Genomic DNA, 21708 nt, shown 5'->3' with positions numbered 1-21708 from the left:
AGCCATGTGTCCTTCCCAACTCTCAGTAGATTTGCACATATGGAAAGCTCCCTTTCCCTCTCTTCCTCCCTCCCTCCCCTCTCCCCCTCCTCCCCTGTCCTCCCTGTTTCTCTCTCTTCCCACCTCCAGGGCTTCCTCTCTCCTCTTCCCTCTCCCCTTCCCTCTCCCTCTCACCCCTTCTCTCCCTTAAGCTGTCCCTCCTTCCCACTCCCTCTCCCCTTCCCTCTCCCCTTCCCTCTCTCTGCCTTACTCTGCCTCTCTTTCCCCTGGGTCCCCTTTTCTCTCCCTCTCCCCCCAAGCCCTGAGGTGTGCCCAGGTGGCACACAGCTAAAAGTGGTTTGCACGGGTCTTTTTTTCCCCGCCAGAGAGCAGTTAAGTGCCTTATTTTCTCCACTTGGGTGGCTAAATTATTCTCGACGTGTTAAACAGTGTAATTAAACACATACACACGCGAGTGCGCGGGCCCCTGCCCCCACCCTCCCCTGCTCCTTGTCAGCAAAGAGAGTGTGGGCCCAGCCTTCAAGCTCTGTTAGTTTTAATTTGAGTTGTGGAATTAGTAATGGGTTTTGCCGGAACACCGCTGTGGGAAATAGATCGCTCCTCGTGCAGGGCTTGGGCACCGTTTCAAATGAGTATTTGTTAAGGGGAAAACCGTCCCTTGTCGTGTTCTGCTACATTACACCAGATTTATTTCCATTGTTCTGAAAAACACCAGCCAGGAGAGAGCTGGGAACACCACTCCTGGGCAGGGAGCAGCTCAACGCTGCTCCCGTCTCCCAGCTGATGGAAACGAAGTGCGGACAGAATCGGCCTTTGTCACTGGCATGTGCTAAGCTCATCCTGAGCACCCGGCAGGCCCACCGCCTGCCACTGTGAGGTTGGGGAGCGGCTGTCCCGGTCCCATCACATCACTGGCAAAAAGTGACTGGGTGGGTTGGTGGCAAAAATACGACGTTGAAGAAAAGCAATTGAGTGGAGAGAACGCCTGCAGGTGGAAGTTGGAAGGGGCCTGCCCACTTTAAGGATGCCTTTGGACCCCTTTTTATAATCACCCAACCTCTGCTTGACTGTCTCATTGGAGAGTGTGCATGCCCTCCTTGGTTACGGTCATTCGTCGCATTGGCAGCTCTGTTCCTCAGCTTTGTCCAATAAGGCAGCCACTAGCAGTGTGGATATTTAAATATCAATGGAAATTAATTAAAATGAAGTAAAATTTTAAATCCAGTTCCATAGTTGCTCTTGCTGTATTTCAAGTGTTCAGTAGGTGGCTGGTGGCTACTATATTGAACACAACTCTACTAGCCGATGCCTGGGGTGCTCACCTCCCGTTGCAGGGCCCCAGCTACTGGGCTTAAGTTCAAGGTCAGGCCACCTGGGGAGACTCTGACAGGGTAATGGTTACAAGACCTACCACGTAGCTTTTACTATGTCCCATGCCAAGCGCTTTACAAGAATCTTTTCGTTTGATATCCACCTAGTGTTTCGAGGCTGGTTGTATTACCACTACCCGGCCCAATTTATATGTGAGGAAAGGAGGCTCAGAGATATTAAGGTCACTGTTCAAGATCATTTGGTTACTAAGCAACATCTGAATTCAAGTCACAGTTTCAACCAGATGGCACATGCTCTTGATCACCATTCCATGATGTTTTTGTTTTTTGTTTGTTTGTTTGTTTTAAGGGATAAGGCAAAGCTTAGTTCCCCAAACAAGGGCAAACCTTGGGGGTTAGAGAAGCAGCAAAGGGAGCCTAGTTGTGGGGACCAGAAGTAGTTAACTCTCTGCTCTCTCAGACAAGGGTTATCCTGGAGGGCTGGGAGACAGGACTCCGGGGCTGGGTATCAGTCTGTCTTTATCTTATTAAACATTTCTAGATTTACAAATTCCCAGGAAGTTATATCTAGGTTCCTGGTGTGTTTAATAAGTAATGTTTGTGCCAATTAAAGTCACCACCTTTTCCAAGTAGACAGACTATAACTGTGTACCAGGAAACCCTGCTTGCGAGCAGTCTGTTCCCTGGCCAGGTGCCCCATGCCACTCTAACAGCCTTCTTTGGGTACCGTTCATAGTGTTGATGTGCCTCTTGAAATTCAGCCCCCAGAACTGACCACAGTGGACTAGATGTCCATGTGGGGTCAAGAGCGTCTTTATACCGGGGATGGAGCTACCCTGTCCAGGGCAACACCTTGCTGCTATTCAGATTGTGCCAGATCTTTTACTGCATTGCCTCATTTAAAATGGGAAGTCAAGTAGGCCATGCAAAATATTTTTGAAATGAAATTTAGCCAAGGCAGACTCACTATTTACTTGCACAGTTAACTTTTAAATGTGAACACAGATTTATAGTTTCCTTGGTTAAATTCCATCATTTTGGTTTTGAGATCTTTGTGAATTTTGATTTTGCCATCTGCTTGGTTAATTGTCCTTCCTTTCTTTCTGTCATTAAAAATGATGAAAGGATTGAAAAGTATCTTCATTTTCATTTCAACATCTTCATCCAGGACCAAGATAAAGATGTTAAACAGGACAGGACAAGGAATAGAGTCCTGTGGCTATTACAGTATAATAATTCCAAGATAATCCAGAATCATTCATCAGTAACCTATGGTTCAAACTGTGAATTCTGTTTACTGTACTCTATACACTGTACTTCTGTGCTTTATAATATTATAGGATGCAGTCTGCCCAGTCCAGCCTGGTTTCACCATCTTATACATAAGGAATAAAGGGGGAGTGTATCAACTACTTTTAAAAAAATCAAGATATGTTATTTGTATGAAATAAATAATATATCCTATATAATATATGTTAGTATACACACACACACACATATGTATACACATAAAAACACGTATCACCATATAAATCTATATGGCATTCTCTGTTCCTTCAAAATAAGAACTCTATTTTTGGAAGAAAAAACAAATAAACAAACAAAAAACAGAAATAGGGCAAGTTAAGTAGTTGGTTTGGGTAAGGCTATATTTGCTTCTAGAAATATGAACCTTATTTCCTGAGTACTCATAGTATTTCTTTGCAAGTACATTTCAGAATTTTGCTATGGATATTGCACTTCTTAAAAGTACTATAGAGCTACAAAAATGTTTAAAGGTCAGGGCTTTGGGAGAATTAATGTGGTTAATGACAAATAAACTTCTGGGCTTAAAAAGAGAATCTCTCACTAAGCTTCTTATATTAAGTTCCCATAAGAATTAACACTTGGCTCAATTTAGAAAACTTAAGCTTCCAAGCAAATATTCATAACACATTTATATTTGTATAAAGTGAAGACTATCTGTGTTCATCAAAGGCACTGTCAAGGAAGCATAAAGAAGGTTTTTGCCACACATATGACCAACAAAAGATGACTATCCAGAGTAAATAAAGAATTTCTACAAGTCAATAAGAAAAAGACAACCCAATAGACAAATGGGCATAAGATCTGAAAATTCATTTTGCAGAAGAGGGAATATAAATGAAGAGTGAACATACTGAAAGATGCTCTGTCTTAACAGTAATCAGGGAAACATAAGTTAGGATTGCAGGGAGTTGCCGCTTTACTCCCACCAGATGGGTACAAATAAGGAGCCTGCCAATACCAAGTGTTAGTGAAGACATATAGCACAGCGAACTCTTTTGCATTGCTATTGAGATTAAAACTCGGCACAACCTTGGAAAATAGTTTGGCATGTTTAGAGAGGTTGAGTGTGTGCATACCCTAAACCTAAAAACTCTGTCTACTCAGTGGTTGTACCATTTTACATATCCACCAATAATATGAACGTTTCAGTTTTCATGTTGCCTATTTTTATGTAATTACATTTAAAAATAGGCATGGTTATTGCTTATTTTTATGTTTTTTGTTAAATTCAAATCTTCAGCCATTTAGTGAGTTATCTTTCTATTATTGATGTATAGGGGTTCTTTGTATATTCTGGATACATGTCCTTTTTTAAAAAATATATATCTTTATTGATTTCAGAGAGAGGAGAGGAGAGGGAGAGAGAGATAGAAACATCAATGATGAGAGAGTCATTGATCAGCTGCCTCCTGCATGCCCCGACTGGGGATCGAGCCTGCAACCCGGGCATGTGTCCTGACCGGGAATCAAACCCAATCGCCTGGATCCTAGGTCGACGTTCAACCACTGAACCATACCCGGCTGGGCTGGATACACGTCCTTTGATATATGAGTTACAAATTTATCTACCCCAAGTTTGTAAGCACTTTCTCCTGTGTTTTCTTCTAAAAGTGTTTAATATTTTTATTTCTAGGTTTGTAATCTTTTCACTTGATTTTTGTGTATAGTATGTAAGGGTTCTTGTGTGTTTGTTTGTTTTCCATCTAGATACCTTGTTGATCAGTATCATTTTCTGAAAGACATTTCTATTCCCATTGAGTTGCACTGGAAATTTTGCCAAAATTAATTGACCATATATGTTTCCATCCATTTCTGGATTCTCTACTCTGCTCCATTGTTCTATTTGTCTATAGATCTCTATTGATCTATATTCCTGCCAATACTATAGCTTTATAATAAGTAATGTAGTCAGGTTTGGAGTAAGTCCTCCAAATTTTTCTTTGAAAAAAATTTTTTGTTGTTATAAGAAGAGAAAGAGAAAAACTCTCAGTCTCTCTGCCATGTGGGGACACAGTGAGAAGGAGGCTGTCTGTCAGCCAGGAAGAGAGTCCTCACCAAAGCCTGACCATGCTGGCATCATGATCTTAGACTTTCAGCTTCCGGATTTGCCAGGAAATACATGTCTTTCGTTTAAGTTCCCAGTCTGTTGTATTTTTTGCAGCCCAAGCAGACTAAGAAAGTCACCCAACTCAGCAGAAGACACAGGGAAGGACTGACTCAAACTCATTTCATCGACACCGAGGGGGAACAAGCTGCAGGGCCTGCAGCTCGCCTCTTCCCTGCCTCCCGTCCGAGCTCTGAGTCTTGATTCATTAGTTCACGCAGCTTCTCGCATTAAGATCTTTTTATCAACTCTTTTTGCCATTTTTTTTTTTAGTTCTTCCTGTGCCGTTTTTCTTGCTCGACACAAAAGATAACCCAGCAGCAAGATAGATGTTTATCCTGAATATCAGGTAGACCTTCCAGCTCTCTTTTTTTATGAAGGCAGCTGAGTCTTCTGCCTTTTTTATCTTGCAAAGTGAGGCAAGTAGAATAGAGAAGAAAAGACATAAGCCAGAAAGCCCTCCCCAAAGTGATAGGCAGGAAGATTGGTTTGTCTTTTCTGCTGCACACAAAAGTGAAATGTCAGGTTCTGTAGATCCTGCCCCCTGAGAAAGTGAGTCTGCACGGACCTGGAGAACAGACTGACGGTTGCCAGGGAGGAGGGGCCGGGGCGCCGGGGTGGAAAAGGTGAAGGGATTAAGAAGTACAGACTGGTAGCTGCAGAACAGTCACGAGGATGCCAAGTGCAGCACAGGGAACATGGCCAATAATATTGTCACAGCTACGTGTGGTGCCAGATGGGTACTAGACTTATCGGGGAGAATACTTTGTAAATTATATAAATGTCTAGCCACTATGCTATACACCTGAAGCTAATGTAAAATAGTATTGAATGCCAACTGTAATTGAAAAATTAAAAAAAAATTGTTAAGTGAATCTATGGCTTGTTCCTTGACAAAGCCATAAGGAATTCAGAGAGAAAGGTGAACCTGGTAGGCGTGAGGTGTGGGGGGCTCCCCTTCCTTCCTGCCTTCTCTTTCCTCATCAAGATTCTTCCCCCTCCAGAGCAGACACCTGGGCCTGCCGTGCCCCCCAGAGCCCTTCTCCGTCCACCCGGGCGCTCAGTGGGTGAAGAGCCACAGCAGAGCTGAGAGCGTGGATCTGCCTCAGCCCTGGCCCTCACCCCTGCAGACCCCCTGGGCCCAGCCTGTCATTCATAAGAGCAAGTCCTCATGTTAGAGAGGGGGGCTTCTGCACAGTCCTCTTGTCAAAATGGTGATAATCATACTAATAACCATCATTATTGATCGCTTTCTCTTTACTAGTCACAGTGCTAAGTATTCGACAAGCATGGTTTCACCTGAGTCTCACAACTTTACGTCATGCATATTATCACCACCTCCATGTTACAAATGTGGAAAGTGAGTCTTTTTTTAAAAAAATATATCTTTATTGGTTTCAGAGAGAGGAGAGGAGAGGGGGAGAGAGAGAGAGATAGAAACATCAATGATGAAAGAGTCATTGATCGGCTGCCTCCTGCACACCCCCAACTGGGGATCGAGCCCACAACCCGGGCATGTGCCCTGACTGGGAATCGAACCCTGATTGCCTGGATCCTAGGTCAATGCTCAACCGCTGAGCCACGCCCAGCTGGGCTGGAAAGTGAGTCTTAAAATGGGATTCCTGGAGCCAGCCAGTTCCTAAAGTCAGCAGGCAGTCAGGGCCCAGCCGAAGGCCTGGGAACTGATCTCCAAACGTAGGGCCTTTGCAAGATTCTGATGGAGAAGTCCAGCCAAATTCTTTAGGCTCATTTTTATGTACAATTAAGGGCTGCTTCCTAGCAGTCCCGTAATTGTGTAATTAAGGGGAACTACTATTTGGTTTTCGTAAGCTAAAATGAGCTCATTGCTGGAGTATATTGCATACACTCATCTAATATTTCGCTGAGAGGCGGGTGGCTTGGCAATGCTGTGTTGGCTCCACAGGTCCCAGGCATGTGCATAGTTTGAAGACCCAAAATTTTTACAACTCTCCATCACCGGGCATCGCTGCCTTTGCCTTGAGTCGACAATCAAACCTATTACTGTTTTCCTGCTCTTAAATGACACCTTACTGTTATTTCAGCTTTATCACTATATTATTTGCTGTGGCTCTCCTCTTAACCCGATAGAGAGTGGTGAGGTATAGTGACATATTTTTCAAGAACTACCTTGAAATATCCTAGTAGGCTAAACCAAATGAAATTGCCTATATTCGACCATTTTTACCTTAGGTTAAACCATACGAAACTGACTCCAGGCAACCATTTTTGACCTACAAAAATGACAGTTTCATGTGGTTCAACCTAACAGTTCAAATATAAATTCTTACCTCCCTTGCTAGACAATTGTGTGCATAATACCCTGCAAATATGTGGGGACTGTGCCACTTCACAGATGATATTCTACCTATGAATTTGCGTTTTAAATAAGTTGCAGCACACTATTATTATAAGTTAACTATAAGGAAACTGCTGTTATTTTGAGTTCGCATGTTTTTTCTATGAGTTGTTTATTTATGTTCGTTCCTCTCTTGTTTTTTATCATCACCTGATTCCTTCTTCACTGTGAAGTGGGAATGGATAGGACATGTGGACCTTGGGGTCTTTTGTGCCACTTAGACAGACTCTGGTCAAAGAAACTTAAAAGCACTGCTTTAAGGTCAAAGGAGGTTTTCCAAGCCCCGCAATTAGTAAGCGTGGATTCAGAATTCAGATCGACATCAACTTGCCTTGCTGATGGAGGAAATGAGGCCTATTTTCCCAGTTATACCTTTATAGCTTCCTAAACAACAGCAACAACAGAAAACCAGACTTCTTTGATATCTCTTTAGCAAAATTAGTTCACCACCATTTATTGAGTGCCTACTGTATGGCAGTCACTCTGCTGGTATGTTAGGTCACTTAACAGCACAACAAACCTTGGGAAGTTGGTACTATTAAGCCGTACTGGTGGGGAAATAACTTCACAGGCTTGAATCCTCACTCCTTGGTGCAGAACAGGTGGTGAGCGCCGGAAGCAAACTTCAAAACCCCTTTGAGCCTGGCCACTGTGGCTCAGTGGTTGAGCATCAACCCATGCACTAAGAGGTCCCTGGTTCGATTCCCAGTCGGGGCCCATGCCTGGGTTGTGGGCTCATCCCCAGCGAGGGCGTGCAGGAGGCAGCCAATAGATGCTTCTATCTCTTTCTCTCTCCTTTCCTCTCTCTCTAAAAAAAATAAATCAATAAAAACATATCTAAAAAAAAACAAAACCCATTGGAATGTTCACCACACTGCCTTTTCCTTTCCCTCCCCTATTCAATTCATCATCGAATCCTTTGATTCTACCTATAAAATGACTCTGGAACCTGTTTCTCCACCATTTTCACTATTAGCGCTCGAACACTCTCTCCCCCACGGACCAATGCAGCAGCTTCCAGTCCCTCCCCAGCCCCCCATGTGGCCTCCAGCTTGCTCCACAATTCTATATGCACACCTGATCGCAGCCCACCGCTTCGTGGCCCCACCGTGCTCACGAGGTAGAAAGCGTGTCTCAGTCCAGCTGTCCAGCTTTCCAGCTGTGGCGGGGGGAGACTACTGCTCCATGACGTGACCACTGTCCATCCCTCAAGCCGAATCCGGGCCATAAGGGAGGTTGCTTTCCACAGACCTCCCTTAGACACTATCTGGCCGTGATTATGTTCATTCTGATATAAATCAGCACCGCTCCGCCGCTTCCTGCTTTGAGCTGGCTCCTGGAACAGCTTGTTGTCCTGACCTGGTCAAGCATGTAATTTCCTGTACCTGGTAGCAAACCCATACCAGTACCTGACTGTCCCCCCTTTGCCCTGTATAATTCTTTGGAGCCTGCCAGTTGGCACAGGGGTCCATTTTGTCTCGCAGCCACCCAAGACATGCCTCATGTAAATTTCCCTTAAGAAACTCAATTAATTGTGAGACTGGAGTGACCAGCCGCTTTCTTAGGTCTTTCCCTGCTCTCTGCTTACAGATGTTGATTTTCAGGCCAGGAGCTTTCCCTGAGTCTACATGCACTAATACCCACGTACCTTCCTGGCCATCTCTGCCAACACTCCCTATCCCCAGCCCCTACCCCAGTGACCCTCCGGCCCCTCCAATTTCCTCTAACACCCGTGACCTTTACAATCCAACTCCTGAGCCTCCTTGCACTTGCTACTCAGGGCATCTAGAGGGACTTGGTTTTAATACCTACCATTTCTCTACCTGGCAAATTCTTCTTCCTTCAAGGCGCAATGCAAAGGTCGCTGCCTGTGGGAGAGTCCTCCCAGACTCTCCTTGCCAGTTCATAGCTCCTCCCTGTCGACAGGGCTTTGTACACATTTTTAATTAGACAGTTTCTGCTGAATGATAGAATGTTGAATGTTGTTGTTGAAATGTCTAATCTGTCTTCCCCACTTGATTTGAGGGCCTGGAGGGTGAAGATCATGTTGTATTTTCTTTGGATTGCCAGCATTCAGAGAAACGCTTGGCACAAGGTCAGGACTCAATAAATATTCATTAATGTGCAAATACCCCATAGTCTCTGGTGCACATAGAGCACACTGAGAGGCTGTTTGGTACAGCGGATTGAAGACTGAACCAAGAGGAAGAATGACTGGGTTCAAGTCTGGGCTCATGTACTAACTGGCTGTGTCACCAAGGACAGCACTGATCTAAGTCTCAGTCCCCTCACTTGTAAGTGGGTGGGGGGTGGACATCCAAGTACCCCTTCAGGGCTCACATCCAATGATGTGAAGGACTTGACCCACTTCATCCCTAAAAATATCTTTTTTTCTCCCCAGAAGGAAAAGACATTGGAGGTCTTCCAAGGAGAGTCATGGCACACAATCAGGAGGCTCTATCCAAGACCCAAGTCATCAGGTTCAAGGACCAGGACTTCAACTCCTTGCGGGATTATTGTCTAAGCCGAGGCCTCCTGTTTGAGGATGAGATATTCCCCGCCGAGATTTCTTCCATAGGCCCACAGCTGCTCCAGGGAAGACGCTTCTCCAGCCTGCAATGGAAGCGCCCAAAGGTGAGTGAGTCCCTCAGGCACAAACCCAGCTCCTGGGCCCTCTGAGCCTCCTGCAGTCCCCCCCCCCCCCCCACTGAAAAGAGGGTGGGCCGGCCTGAGACCTGGTTTGCCGGGGGCTGGGGACCCAAACCAAACTGGAAGGAGAGTGAAATTCATGCGGACCCTGAGCCACAGTGTTGCATCCTCAGTGGGATGGAAAGACCCTGTATCAGGAACCAGGAGCCATGAGGTCTAGCCCAGCTCTAGCACTGAACACGTCACTAGGTGACATGAGAAGAAAGGTATGAAGAGTGTGGTAGTTGGTCGCTGGGGTCTCTTCTGTCTCCATAAGTGAGCCTGTCTGTCACCACACTTTATTCTGTTTGGGTACCACTGTCTTTATTTTCTTTCCCTTTTTTTCTGTTAGAATTGACTCAAAGGGAAGATACCATGTCAGTCACTTATACAATAGGATGAATTTAAATAATTGACTTCCTTCTCTCACTTTTATTTGTATTTCCAATCTTGCAAAGGCCTGATCACCTACAAAAGACTCTCAGACATCAACTGTAAAATTAGGAAGATATTTCAGGGCAACATTCCCACTCTTCTGAGTCCCTTACCCTAGCACATGGTCACTAACTCCAACTTGCAGCAAGGGGAGCCCTGTTGGTTTTTCTAGAACCATCTCAGTTTCAGGGCATGAAGCTCCAGAGGACATTTCTCAGCCCACTTAACATTTTCATTATCTCATCAGGGCTACTGTGGATGAGAAAGACCCAGGTAAGGACCCCTTTGAGTGCCCTGATGCTCAGATCCCCTGTTCATGCTTCCAAAAGCAGCCGGTGGAACCTGAAACAAGAGAAAATAATAGAATGTCTAGTAAGCTAACGATTATAATATCAGCAAGAATAACTGAGTACTTACTAAATGCAAGCACTTTACTGAACTCTTTCAGTAAAGTCAAGTTAGGTCATACAGAAAAGGCATTTTCTGGTGACACAGAAAAAGACACAGAATGCTGAAGGTGCCAGCTCTTGCCCTAACTCAGGACAGACTTGAAGCCTTGGGGAAGGAGAAGGTTCGTGGGGATCAGGTGGGGCTTGGGTGCTGCTTTAAGAAAGACAGGGGAACCTGTGAACCAGATCGCGGTTCAATTCCTGGTTAGGGCACATGCCCGGGTTGCAGGCTCAATCCCCAGTAGGGCGCAGTACCAGAGGCAGCCGATCAATGACTTTCTCTCATCACTGATGTTTCTCTCTCTCTCTCCCTCTCCCTTCTTCTCTCTGAAATCAATAGAAACATTTAAAAAAAGGAAAGACAGGGTGCTCCAGCTTTCTAGGATCCACCTTCCCAATCAGAGGTGACAAGTGCCCAACAGTGACTCTCTTCTGCCTCCTAAGGACAACTGAACAGAGAACTCTGCCTGAAGTTTGGAAGGGTTAAATGTTTTTGCCATTGGTTATTTTCACAGACTGAGATTATTTTTGAAAGTGTTTTTTCTTTTTTCATAAGGTGCTAGGCAATAGATGTGAGACCATATTTATAGTGTTTAAGAATTTATAACATCTATTTAGAAGAGATTGAGAGTTTCTCATCATATTAATTCCAGCAGCATCTCAACTTGTGGTGTCTTTTGGGTTCAAGGAGAAACTTAGGCAAACAAGAGTGAAATGGCTTACACAGAATCATGCCAGGAACCTGAAATAGAGGCACTAGGGGCCAAATGCAGTCCAGTACTATTCCTCCTCTTCCAGGGGCTCATTTTTAATTCCAGCACCTCTTTTAAAATGTATATGTGAATATGTCATAGGTCTTTATGTCCCTTATCGCAACTGGCAGTACTTAGATTTGTGTAGTACTTTCTAGAGCTTTCCATGTGTCTTCTTTTACTTTGTCTCCTTTGTTCTTTTTATTTCATGGGTTATAATAATAAATCCCATTTCTTAAGTGTGTACAACTGCTAGGTGTTAATCTAAGCACTTTACATATAACATTTCATTTCATTGCCATGGCAGTACAGCAGCCACTAGTCACATGTGGCTCCTGAGCACTTGGAATGTGGGTTGTGTGACCGAGGTTCTGAAGTTTTCCTTTTCTTCCATTTAAATTAATTTAATTTAAGATACCTTATTGGAGAGCACAGCAGAGTCACCAATGTATGTCAGAATGACGGATTAAAATTTCACCCTTTTCCCCATTCTTTACTGAAAAACATTTCACTTCTTAACTGAAGAATGGGCTATGGGCCCAAACCATATTGTCTGATGGGTGCTTGGAGCTCAGCACCCAGCCCCACTGTGGATTCTGGCCCGAGCCATCCCAGAACGCAGCATCGCCTGCCCAGGCAACAGCTTTCTTCTTCCCAGGAGCCAGAGCAGAGTGTCTAGAAGGATCCTTCACTAGAAATGATTCACCTTGGAACCAAACTGAATTCTTCCCAAAACGAAAGGGTTAACAAAGTGGAGCTATGAGTGTAGGTTGTAAAAGCAACAAGTAACAGAAGGCGACAGAAAGTGAACGTGCCAACAGCCAGTTGCCGTTGAGCCAAAGAACTTTGATGCCAATAAAGCCAATCTCTGTAGCAAAAATAGAAGAGGGAGTCACGCTGCCACCTGGCCCAGCCTGAACCCTGGCCACCCGCTGAAAGGGCCTGTTTCTAATGTCAATGTGCCAAACCTGGCGTTCCCTCTTGCAGGAGCAGCCTTGGAAAAGAAGGCAGGGATCGCTGTTGAAAATAGACCAAATGATGTCATATTGGAAGAGAGTGCTCCAGAAATGATGCCAGAGGGTGCTGGCTTTGGTGCCACTCCAGAGAGGGTATTTTCTAAGATTCCAGGGGCTCTTGCTTTACATGAGTTTCTGTCATACCTAATAGAACAGAGATTGACCCGAACTTTGCATTGAGACAGAGCTCCACAGCTCAGAACTAAGTTCCTAAGAATATTTAGTTTGATTATTGATGATGGCTTCTGTATTAGTCAGGGTTCTCCAGAGAAAGAGACCAATAGGAGGTATATGTGTCCTATGGCATATAACTAATGGGAAATAGATCGATACATCCTGTGGAGAGATTTACTATGACGAATCGGCTCACATGATTATGGAGGCTAAGAAGTCCCACATCTGCCATCTGCAAGCTGGAGACCCAGCCAAGCCAGTGGTGTAGCTTAGCCTGAGAAGGAAGGCCCGAGAACCAGGGGAGCAGACAGTGTCATTCCCAATCTGGGGACAGGAGAGCATGCATGTCCCACGCAGCTGTCAGCCAGAGAAGGGCAAACTCTCCCTTCCCTTCCCTTTTGTTCTGTTTTCTATGAACTGGACGAGGCTCATCCACACTGGGGAGGGCAGTTGCTTTACTGAGTCCACCAGCTCACATGCTGACATCACCTGCAGACACTCGCACAGATTCACCTAATTAGCTAACATTTGGTTTTTAAATTTCAATTTTTATTACTTGGGTAAATCAGAGGAAGTTGTGCATTTATCAGATGCCTTCATGGGACGGTATAAATGGTCTCCTGTCTTGCCCATGTAAATATTATTTTACATTATGAGATATCCTGATATGAAACCACCCAGGAGTCCTGAATGTCTATTGAAAACCCTATTTGATAGTGGGTTAGTCCTACCATTTATTGCAGATTCATTGGCTGGGGATTTTGTTCCATGTGTTTTCATATGTGAGATCAGTCTAGTATGTGTGTGCTTCTGTGTTTTCTCTCTCCGGTTAGGCCTCCAGGCTATGCTGGCTTCTTAGAATAAATGGTGGCAGAATTCTCCCCCCCCCCCCTTTTTTTTTTTTTTTTAACACTGAAGCTATAAGCGACACTGGAATTGTCTATTCCCTGAAAGCTTGAGACAACCCAGCAGGCAAATCATGGTGAATTACCCCATCTGCTCCCCTGGTTCTCAGGCCTTCCATTCGGCCTTTACAGAGATGTTAGGGAGGTGTTCCAAGGTTATCGATCTTTTCAGGTTAGGTACTAACTTGAATGGTTTGGGGCAATATTAATTTTCATCAGAAAATCATTAGTACTTTTAAATGGATTAGTATAGAATCTTACATCATGCTTATATATTGCTAAAGCCCCATTTTTACTGCTTTTTTTTGGATTTCTCTACCACATTTGCCAAAGGTTGGGTCTGCGCAAGCCTTCTCTCCAAACAGAACAATTTACTTGCTCTATTGATTTTTCTGTTTTATAATTCACTAATTGTGCTCTTTTATCACTTCTTTCCTCCTATATTTGCCAGGCTCTTTTTGTCTTTTTCTTTCTAACATCTGTGAGTCGACTACTTAATTCATGTTTTTATTCTATGTTGTTTAATAATGAATGGACTTGAGGTTCTGGGTTTGTCTATGAATATGACTTTTTTAATTTTGCAAATACTGCAGAAGGAGGGAATCAATATTTATTGAACATATACTCTGCCAGGCGCTGTGCTAAATATTTTACTTCCTTCCTCATTTGTAAAATGGAAGGGCTCTTGCTTTGCAGGCCTGCTGGGAGGCAGTCCGGGAATAAAGCACCTAGCCCTCAGCAAGGGTTTGATAACAGCAGCCAGTGCCTCGATCACTTTATCATTGGAGTCTCCCATTTTACACACGAGGAAACTGAGGCTCTGCAAAGGAAAGGAAGTCGCTCGGGGTCACCCAGGGAGCAATGCAGAGCAGGATTCCACACCAGGTCTGCCTGACCCGACTCTCAAGCACACACACACATCTCTCCTCTGCCCATTACTGGGGGGAATCAGGAAAAAACAGTGAAAAAGAGCTGCCCTGGGGGTGGGTCGAGAAAGCTGAGCAACCTTGACTTAGTTCCTGGTCCAATAACTGCATGGCCTCCAGCCTCTTTCTCAGTTCCCATGAATGGAGGGTCTAGCATCTGCTCACTGACAGCAGGCCTCCACTGGGACCTTTACTTCCTTTCCAGTAGAAGGGGAGGGGACATTTAAAGTCCTTGAAGCGCCCCGTTGAAACTGGAAGAGTTGCTGCCTTCATGGCTCTGCAGAGACTTCTGCCTTACTTGCTTGTGTCAGGAAAGACCCCCAAGTCGTGCCCAGCCATGGGGACAGCAGAGGTTTGGGCTTGGCGTCTCCACCCTGGGGCCTGGGCCTAGTGCACCTCTCTGCCATCTGAGAAGCCAGTTGTTTGTGGGCAGGCTGGGGGAAGGAGGTGCAGTGAGTAACTGCCCCTCACGGCTAGCTGGGTCTCAGTGTTTGCAGACAAACATGCACACCTTTGCTTGCCCTTGGCAGCTCCACCAGGAAGCTGATAGTTTACAAAGGGCCGGCAGGTCTCACAAGGCACGGACTCTGTACACTCATGGCTGTTGAACAAATGAATCTATTTCCACTTTGCAGCCCTGCTCTCCAGGGACTTATTTGTCAATGTGAAAAGAAATGATACAGGCACAATTACCAAATTCTGCAAACGTATGCAATGGAAATCCAGGCAGAGCTGCACGGAGAATGTGCTGAGCAAAATCCCACAGGCTGCTAGCAGGGGGCAAACCTAGAGGCGGCTAGGGCTGGGGCAGGAGCCAGACCTTTGGCCCAGTGTTTCCCCAAAGGGCCTGGGGAGCCCCTTCAGGAACCCTCACCACTTCATGTCTGCTGCGAGCTCCCCAAATTCTCCCAGACATTGCAGCATGGCCGAATCTTCCAGCAACCCCTTTGTGCAGCCAGCAGGCGCTGTGAGTGTTGGAGGTGGAGAACTGGGCACTGAGTAACAGCACCCAAGATGAGGGGCCTGGGGTCCTCCAGAACCAGTCTGTGAGTTAGCCAGGGAGCCGACAAAGATCTGAGCAATGCACGTCCTGCATCCTGCACAGCACCTGGCTGCACTTGAACCTGGAGCCCAGAAGGCCTATGCTGACTTCCAAGAGGACATTCCACAAGGACAGCTTTATTATGTTTATAAAAGTTGCCTCTAGTAAATGTATCCAATTTTTTTTTTCTTGTTTATAACCTCTTAATAAAACGCTGCTTGTTAGGACCGGGATGGCCGGGTATCTGGTAGAAGGATCCTGAGACCTTATTTATGTCCTGTCTTCATGCAGTGTGCTTGCGTATTTATTGCTTGTCTCGTCAGTTACACATATGCCCCACGACATCCTCCTTCCTGAGAGCAATAAAACCTGAAGAATGAGAGGAACTTTTAGGCACTATTTAAGAATTAACCTCTACTTCTCAAGGACAACGAGAGTGATGGCTTGGGTACCACTCTGGGACATAGAGGAATGAAAGATGCTCATGGCTTTTCTCCCTCTTTCCTAAGGATTTATTAATGGGTAGATCAGAGCCTCACTTCATCCTGGAAGGTGCGAGCAGATTTGACATCCAACAAGGAGATGCAGGTAAGAACTCAGCATCTTCTCTTCCGGCCTTGGATCAGGACAGACTGCTCAAAGTCATCCTCCAGATAGGGAGGGGTGGAGGGTGGTGCCCATCCGGAGCCTCAGGCCTCTGCCCTCGCTGCTGAGAGGGCAAGTCTAGCCCCCTCAGTGCAACTGTGGACAGTTCCATGGCCTGCCCACGTCCAGTTCTGCAGCCTGCGTGTTGGCAATGATTGTGCAGGGCCATTTGGGGTGAGGCATTATCGAAGAGAGGGAGAAAATGGACACAGGGTGTAGAGTGAACACTCAGTGGAGAGGAAGATGGAAGGAAAGAGACCAAGAAAGGGGAAGCAAGTGTTCACTGAGTTTCTGCAACGGCTGTGCTGGATACTGTGCATGTGCTGTTTCCTTTACGACTTGTAACATCCCCACTCTATAGGTATATGTGGAAACAAAGGGTCCAAGAGGTATAATAATTTTCTTCATGTCACATAGCGGTAGGTGACAGAGTTGGGTTTGAATCCAGGGCTGTTTGACTCCTTCCCACCTATCAGACAGCCATGGGGCAGAGTTGTTGCTAAGAGCTGAGCAGTGTGGACAGGGGAGAGGAGGGCTTGCCTTGAAGGAGGCCCCTGGGCGGTATCAGGAATGATCAAGAGGAACCTCCAGAAGCCCAGGAGTGGAGGGGCGGAACTGGCTGGGAGGGGACAGTGGACAGGGAGTTGGGAGACAGCAAAATTGGGCAGCAACTCTTCTGAGAACAAACTCTATATCCTTAAAATGTCAGCTTATAAGTTATGCCTGCACTTGGACTTCACCTGATGGAATCACAGTGTCTTGGGCCAAGTTGATAGAAGCCTGCATGGATTGTTCTCAGTGTTGGGGAGAGGACAGCCCTCTGTGGCCAATAATCCTCCTGTTAGAGCTTCTCCTAACTGAAGACGGGACCTCTCAGAGGGCATCTTTGTGGCTTCTGCACCCATCACAGTGCCTGACATGAAGTGGCATTCAGATGACTGATTGTGTTGAAGATAAAGGAGAGAAGACTCAGGAGAAAGGGATGATGCTCATGCTCAAAGGGCTCTCATGGCATCCAAAGAGGAACTCAAGGCCACCTGTCCCTCAAGGGGGAAGAGGAGAGAACACCTGTGTGGGCTAGAGGGATCCTGACACAGGTGGGGGCTGAGCAAGTATTAGCAAAGAAAAACACAAATCTGTTTTCTGAAGTTGTACAGGGCACCATTGTCACCAATGCTGACAACAAAAGATGCTGTAACTTGAGCTCTGGGCACCTTTGGCAAAATGAGAATCAGAAGACAAGTTGGCCCACCAGCACTGCCAAAGCCTGGCTGGGGCTCTCCTGACCTCCCTCAAACCACCATCACCACCATCACCTCAACCATCACTCCTGCCATCACCACCACCATCATCAACCCCCACCATCACCACCACCACTACCACCACATCACTCACCCCCACCGTCACCTCCACCATCACCAACCCCCACCAGCACCACCACATCACTCACCCCCAACATCACCACCACCACCATCAACCCCCACCAGCACCACCACATCACTCACCCCCAACATCACCACCACCACCATCAACCCCCACCAGCACCACCACATCACCCACCCCCAACATCACCACCACCACCATCAACCCCCACCAGCACCACCGCATCACTCACCCCCAACATCACCACCACCACCATCAACCCCCAACAGCACCACCACATCACCCACCCCCAACATCCACCACCACCATCAACCCCCATCATCACCACCGCATCACTCACCCCCACCAATACCACCATATCAATCACCCCACCATCACCACCACATCACTCACCCCCAACATCACCACCACCACCATCAACCCCCATCATCACCACCGCATCACTCACCCCCACCAATACCACCATATCAATCACCCCACCATCACCACCACATCAATCACCCCCAACATCACCATCACCATCATCACCCCCCACCATCACCACCAGCCCCTCCTCTATCTTAGAACTGGCCCCACTGAATCCTCCTTCCAATTCTCTCTCAGATGGAAAAAAAAAAAAAAAAATGCATTATTCAGAAGGATGTATGTGAACTCTGGTAACAAACTCCTGCCAAAAGCATGGAGTGGGGCTTCCAGGTGTGTCCAGTGGTCCTCTCACAGTCACCTTGTGTACCCTCACAGGAGATTGCTGGTTCCTGGCAGCGCTGGGCTCCTTGACACAGAACCCACAGCAGCTGCAGAAGATCCTGATCAACCAAAGCTTTTCCCACCAGTATGCAGGGATTTTCCGTTTCTTGGTATGTGTGCTGCTGGGATGCTCCCACGTGGTTTTCTCTGAGCACAGGGAGGTGACTGTCTTGAATATTCTCTTGGTCTGGCCACCTGAGATGTGGAAGAAGCACTTATGTGTTGGTAACACTGCAGCTCCAAAAAAGAATGTGAGCTCATGATCTGACAACACATGGGAAAGACTAGGGTTAAAATGTTCTCATGTAAATTAATTTTATTTTTTTATTATTTATTTACTTAGTTGATTTTGAGAGCATGTTTATTAAAGCTGGAGATAGTGAAACAAGGAAGGGCTTAGGATAGAAGAAGCAACAGGAGAGGGCCTAGAGGGGCTGCTTTGGCTCACTGGGAAGTCAGAGGAAAGGGGGCCTTGGAGACAGGGTCAGGGGTTTAGCCTGGGGTGAGCTGCCACTGCCCACTGCTCCCCTGGTTGCGAGTCTCCTGGGGTCCCTTAGAGCTTAGGAGATGCGTGCTTGTGGGGCAAGAAGAGGAAGGGAAAAGACAGGTGGGCTCCTGAGAGGGGGGAATGAGCCCTCATGTAAATTTTTTTTTAAATGGCAGAAACAATCAGCAAAAGAAAAAAAGAGTCTTGGATCAAGAACCTTGTACATCAGAGAGCTTATGTCTATGTCTATCCCTGTGCCGCATCTGGTTATTTTGATTACAGTAGCTTTAGAGTAAGTTGTAACATCTGGTAGGATGATTTCTCCTTCCTTATTCATTGTTCTTTTCTCAGAAATATCTTGGTAATTCTTGCACATTTATTCTTCAATGAGAATTTTAAAATCATCGTGTCTAATTAAAAAGAAAAGCCATTGTGGCAGAATGGAGCAGCATTAAATTTATGTATTAATTTGGAAAAATTGCACTTTTATTATGTTAATGATTCTTTCCAGAAACGTGGTCTATCTTTCCATTTATTCGGAGCTAGTTTTATGCCCTTCAATAAAATGTTATGGTTATGTTTTCATATTGGTGTTATACCCTTCTTGGTAAATGTAGCCTCAAATATTTTACAGTTTTGTAGCTCATGTGAATGAGATTTTCTCCCTCATTTCTAACTAAATGTTGCTGAAAAGAGAAAAGCCACTCTTTATTATATATTAAATCCTATCCAGCCACCTTACCACATTCTTTTATTTGTTCTAATTATTTTCTTTAGTAGAGTCTGGATTTTTCAGTTACCTAATATTATCTGCAAATAAAAATGATTTTGTGTCTTAATATTTATAGAACTTATTTGCTCTTCTACCTTGTCTCATTAGTTAGAGCCTCACAATTTTGAATAAGGGTGACAGGAGGGAAACCCTGCCTTCTCTGGATTTTAGTGATATATTTCCCTGGTACTCCATCTTTTAAATACATTGTTGGATTTAATTTGCTAAAAATGTGATTCTAATTATTCTAATAATTCTATACAATTGGCGTCTAGTGGTCTTTTTTTTATTATTATGTTCAAGTTATGCTGACTTTTTAAAGTGAACCTATTGAGCTTTACATACTTTAATCTGAAATAATTTGAATAATGGTGTTAATCATTGGTTATCTTTCTTTGAAAGTGAAACATATAATAGTTGAATCATCTGGATCTGCTTCCTATTTAAATGCAATTTCTTGAACTCTTACAATGTGTTCAGTAACAATTGATCTGCTTGGGTCTCTTATTTCTCCTGGAGTTAATTCTTGAAATTCATGTTTTTGCCAGAAAAACCAACTGTTCCTTCTATAGTTCCAAGTATATTGCCAAAGAGTTGCTTACATGATTTTCTGAAAATGTATTTAATTTTTTCTAATCAGTGGTTAAATCAACTTTATCAATCCCACTGCTATATTTTAACTTTTCCTTTTTTCCCCCCTTCTTAATTCTGCCAATCTACTGCATTGGTTTTTGAACAAATTAACTTTTAATTTTCATTATTTTTTCTATTTTTTTCTCTTGGGCCTTTGTTTTCTATATTATTACTTTTCATTATATTTTCATTAATTCCCATTTACTTTCTCTTGGTTAATTTTATTGTGTTGTGGTTTTATTTTTAATTTTCTGAATCTTCACACTTAATATTAGTCTTTTTTAAATCATAAAAACTTTAAGACTATAAAATTTCCTCTGAGATCTTATTTTTATCTATAGGTTTCGATATAAAATATCTTACTTTTATTAATTTTAAGATAATATATTTTTAGTTTTGATTAAGTTTTGTAAGGGAGTCATCTTTTGGTTATAGAGTTTTAGATTTATTAAATTATAGTAAAAAAATATAATTCATAACATCTCTGTGTTTCGGAAAATTATTAAAGTTTTATTCATGGCCAAGTCCACCACAGTTTCTGTAAGTGCTTCATTTGCCGATTGTATTATCTGCAATCATCTCTTTTATCTTGGCTTATTTTTTGTCTGTGTGATTTGTTAAATCCTAAAAGAGGTGAGTGAAGTTCCCCAAAGTTAGAGTTCGGAGGGCTCCTCTTACGTTTTCAGACGTCCTGGCTTGACATCCTTCCTGCCATGTTTATTCATTGGTGCCCAGAGGTTCTTGTTATCTGGTTACTGAAGTAAAGGCTATGAGCATGTCCCTCTTTGCCACGCTTTGGGCCTTGAATTCCTCTGTGTCTGATATTCCTCTTGCTATTCCCGCCTCCTGTTATTTACATTTCTCTGTAATATCTTTGCTCATCCTGCATTATCAATTTCATTTTCACTGTTTGATGTTTCTTACACAAAGCACACTTAAAACTCGCTGCTGGCCAGCTTCTTTCCCCTTCCTTTCCCCTTATCTGAAGGCTTCTCTTCTCATTTCATCCTCACTGGGTAGGGCAGTTTCTTGAATAATTTCCTCAGATTACATGAGTGTATTTCGTTTGCTCTTTCTTAAGAATGACATTCCAGTTGGGGCGGGGATTCTTGGATCACAGTCCCTTCCTCAAGAGGCTATAAACGTTATTCCATTGCCTGATAGGCCCCCGTGTGCAGAAGAAAAACCCAATGCTAATCTATGCTCTTACTTTGTATGGAACTGGGTCTTTCAAACTACAAGTTAATAAGAGGTTCTTTCTCTCCTTGGTGTTCAGAAATTTCTCTGGAATATGCCCAGATGATGCCTTTTTAGAATTCATCTTGCCTGGAATTCAGCAAGCCCTTTCATTCTGAAGACCTGCCTCCTTCCTCTGCTCAGCTAGATTTCGCTCCATTATTTCTGGGCACCCGCCTCTATCCTGTTCTCTCTTCCTGAAGTCCAGTTATTTGCATACTGGATCTTCTAACAAGTGCCCAGGTGATGGATGCTAATGTTGCTAGTCCAAGGATCACACCGAGGAAAGAGCTAGAAG

The 21708-nt window shown here is 44.5% G+C and overlaps 1 protein-coding gene across 1 annotated transcript in view; it reads left to right on the top strand.

The window, feature by feature from the left end:
- CAPN13 (calpain 13) overlaps positions 1-21708 on the top strand; it is a 106441-nt gene that overhangs the window by 47829 nt on the left and 36904 nt on the right. The window contains exons 2-4 of the mRNA XM_087823829.1: positions 9522-9754; positions 16017-16095; positions 18277-18392. Coding sequence (XP_087679955.1) covers positions 9557-9754; positions 16017-16095; positions 18277-18392 — 393 coding nt within the window. The 5' untranslated portion in view covers positions 9522-9556. The remainder of the gene's footprint in view (positions 1-9521; positions 9755-16016; positions 16096-18276; positions 18393-21708) is intronic.

This window comes from Miniopterus natalensis, chromosome 13 (assembly GCF_054644295.1).
Source record: "Miniopterus natalensis isolate mMinNat1 chromosome 13, mMinNat1.hap1, whole genome shotgun sequence".
NCBI lineage: Eukaryota > Metazoa > Chordata > Mammalia > Chiroptera > Miniopteridae > Miniopterus > Miniopterus natalensis.
This window is presented reverse-complemented; position numbering and strand designations above follow the sequence as displayed.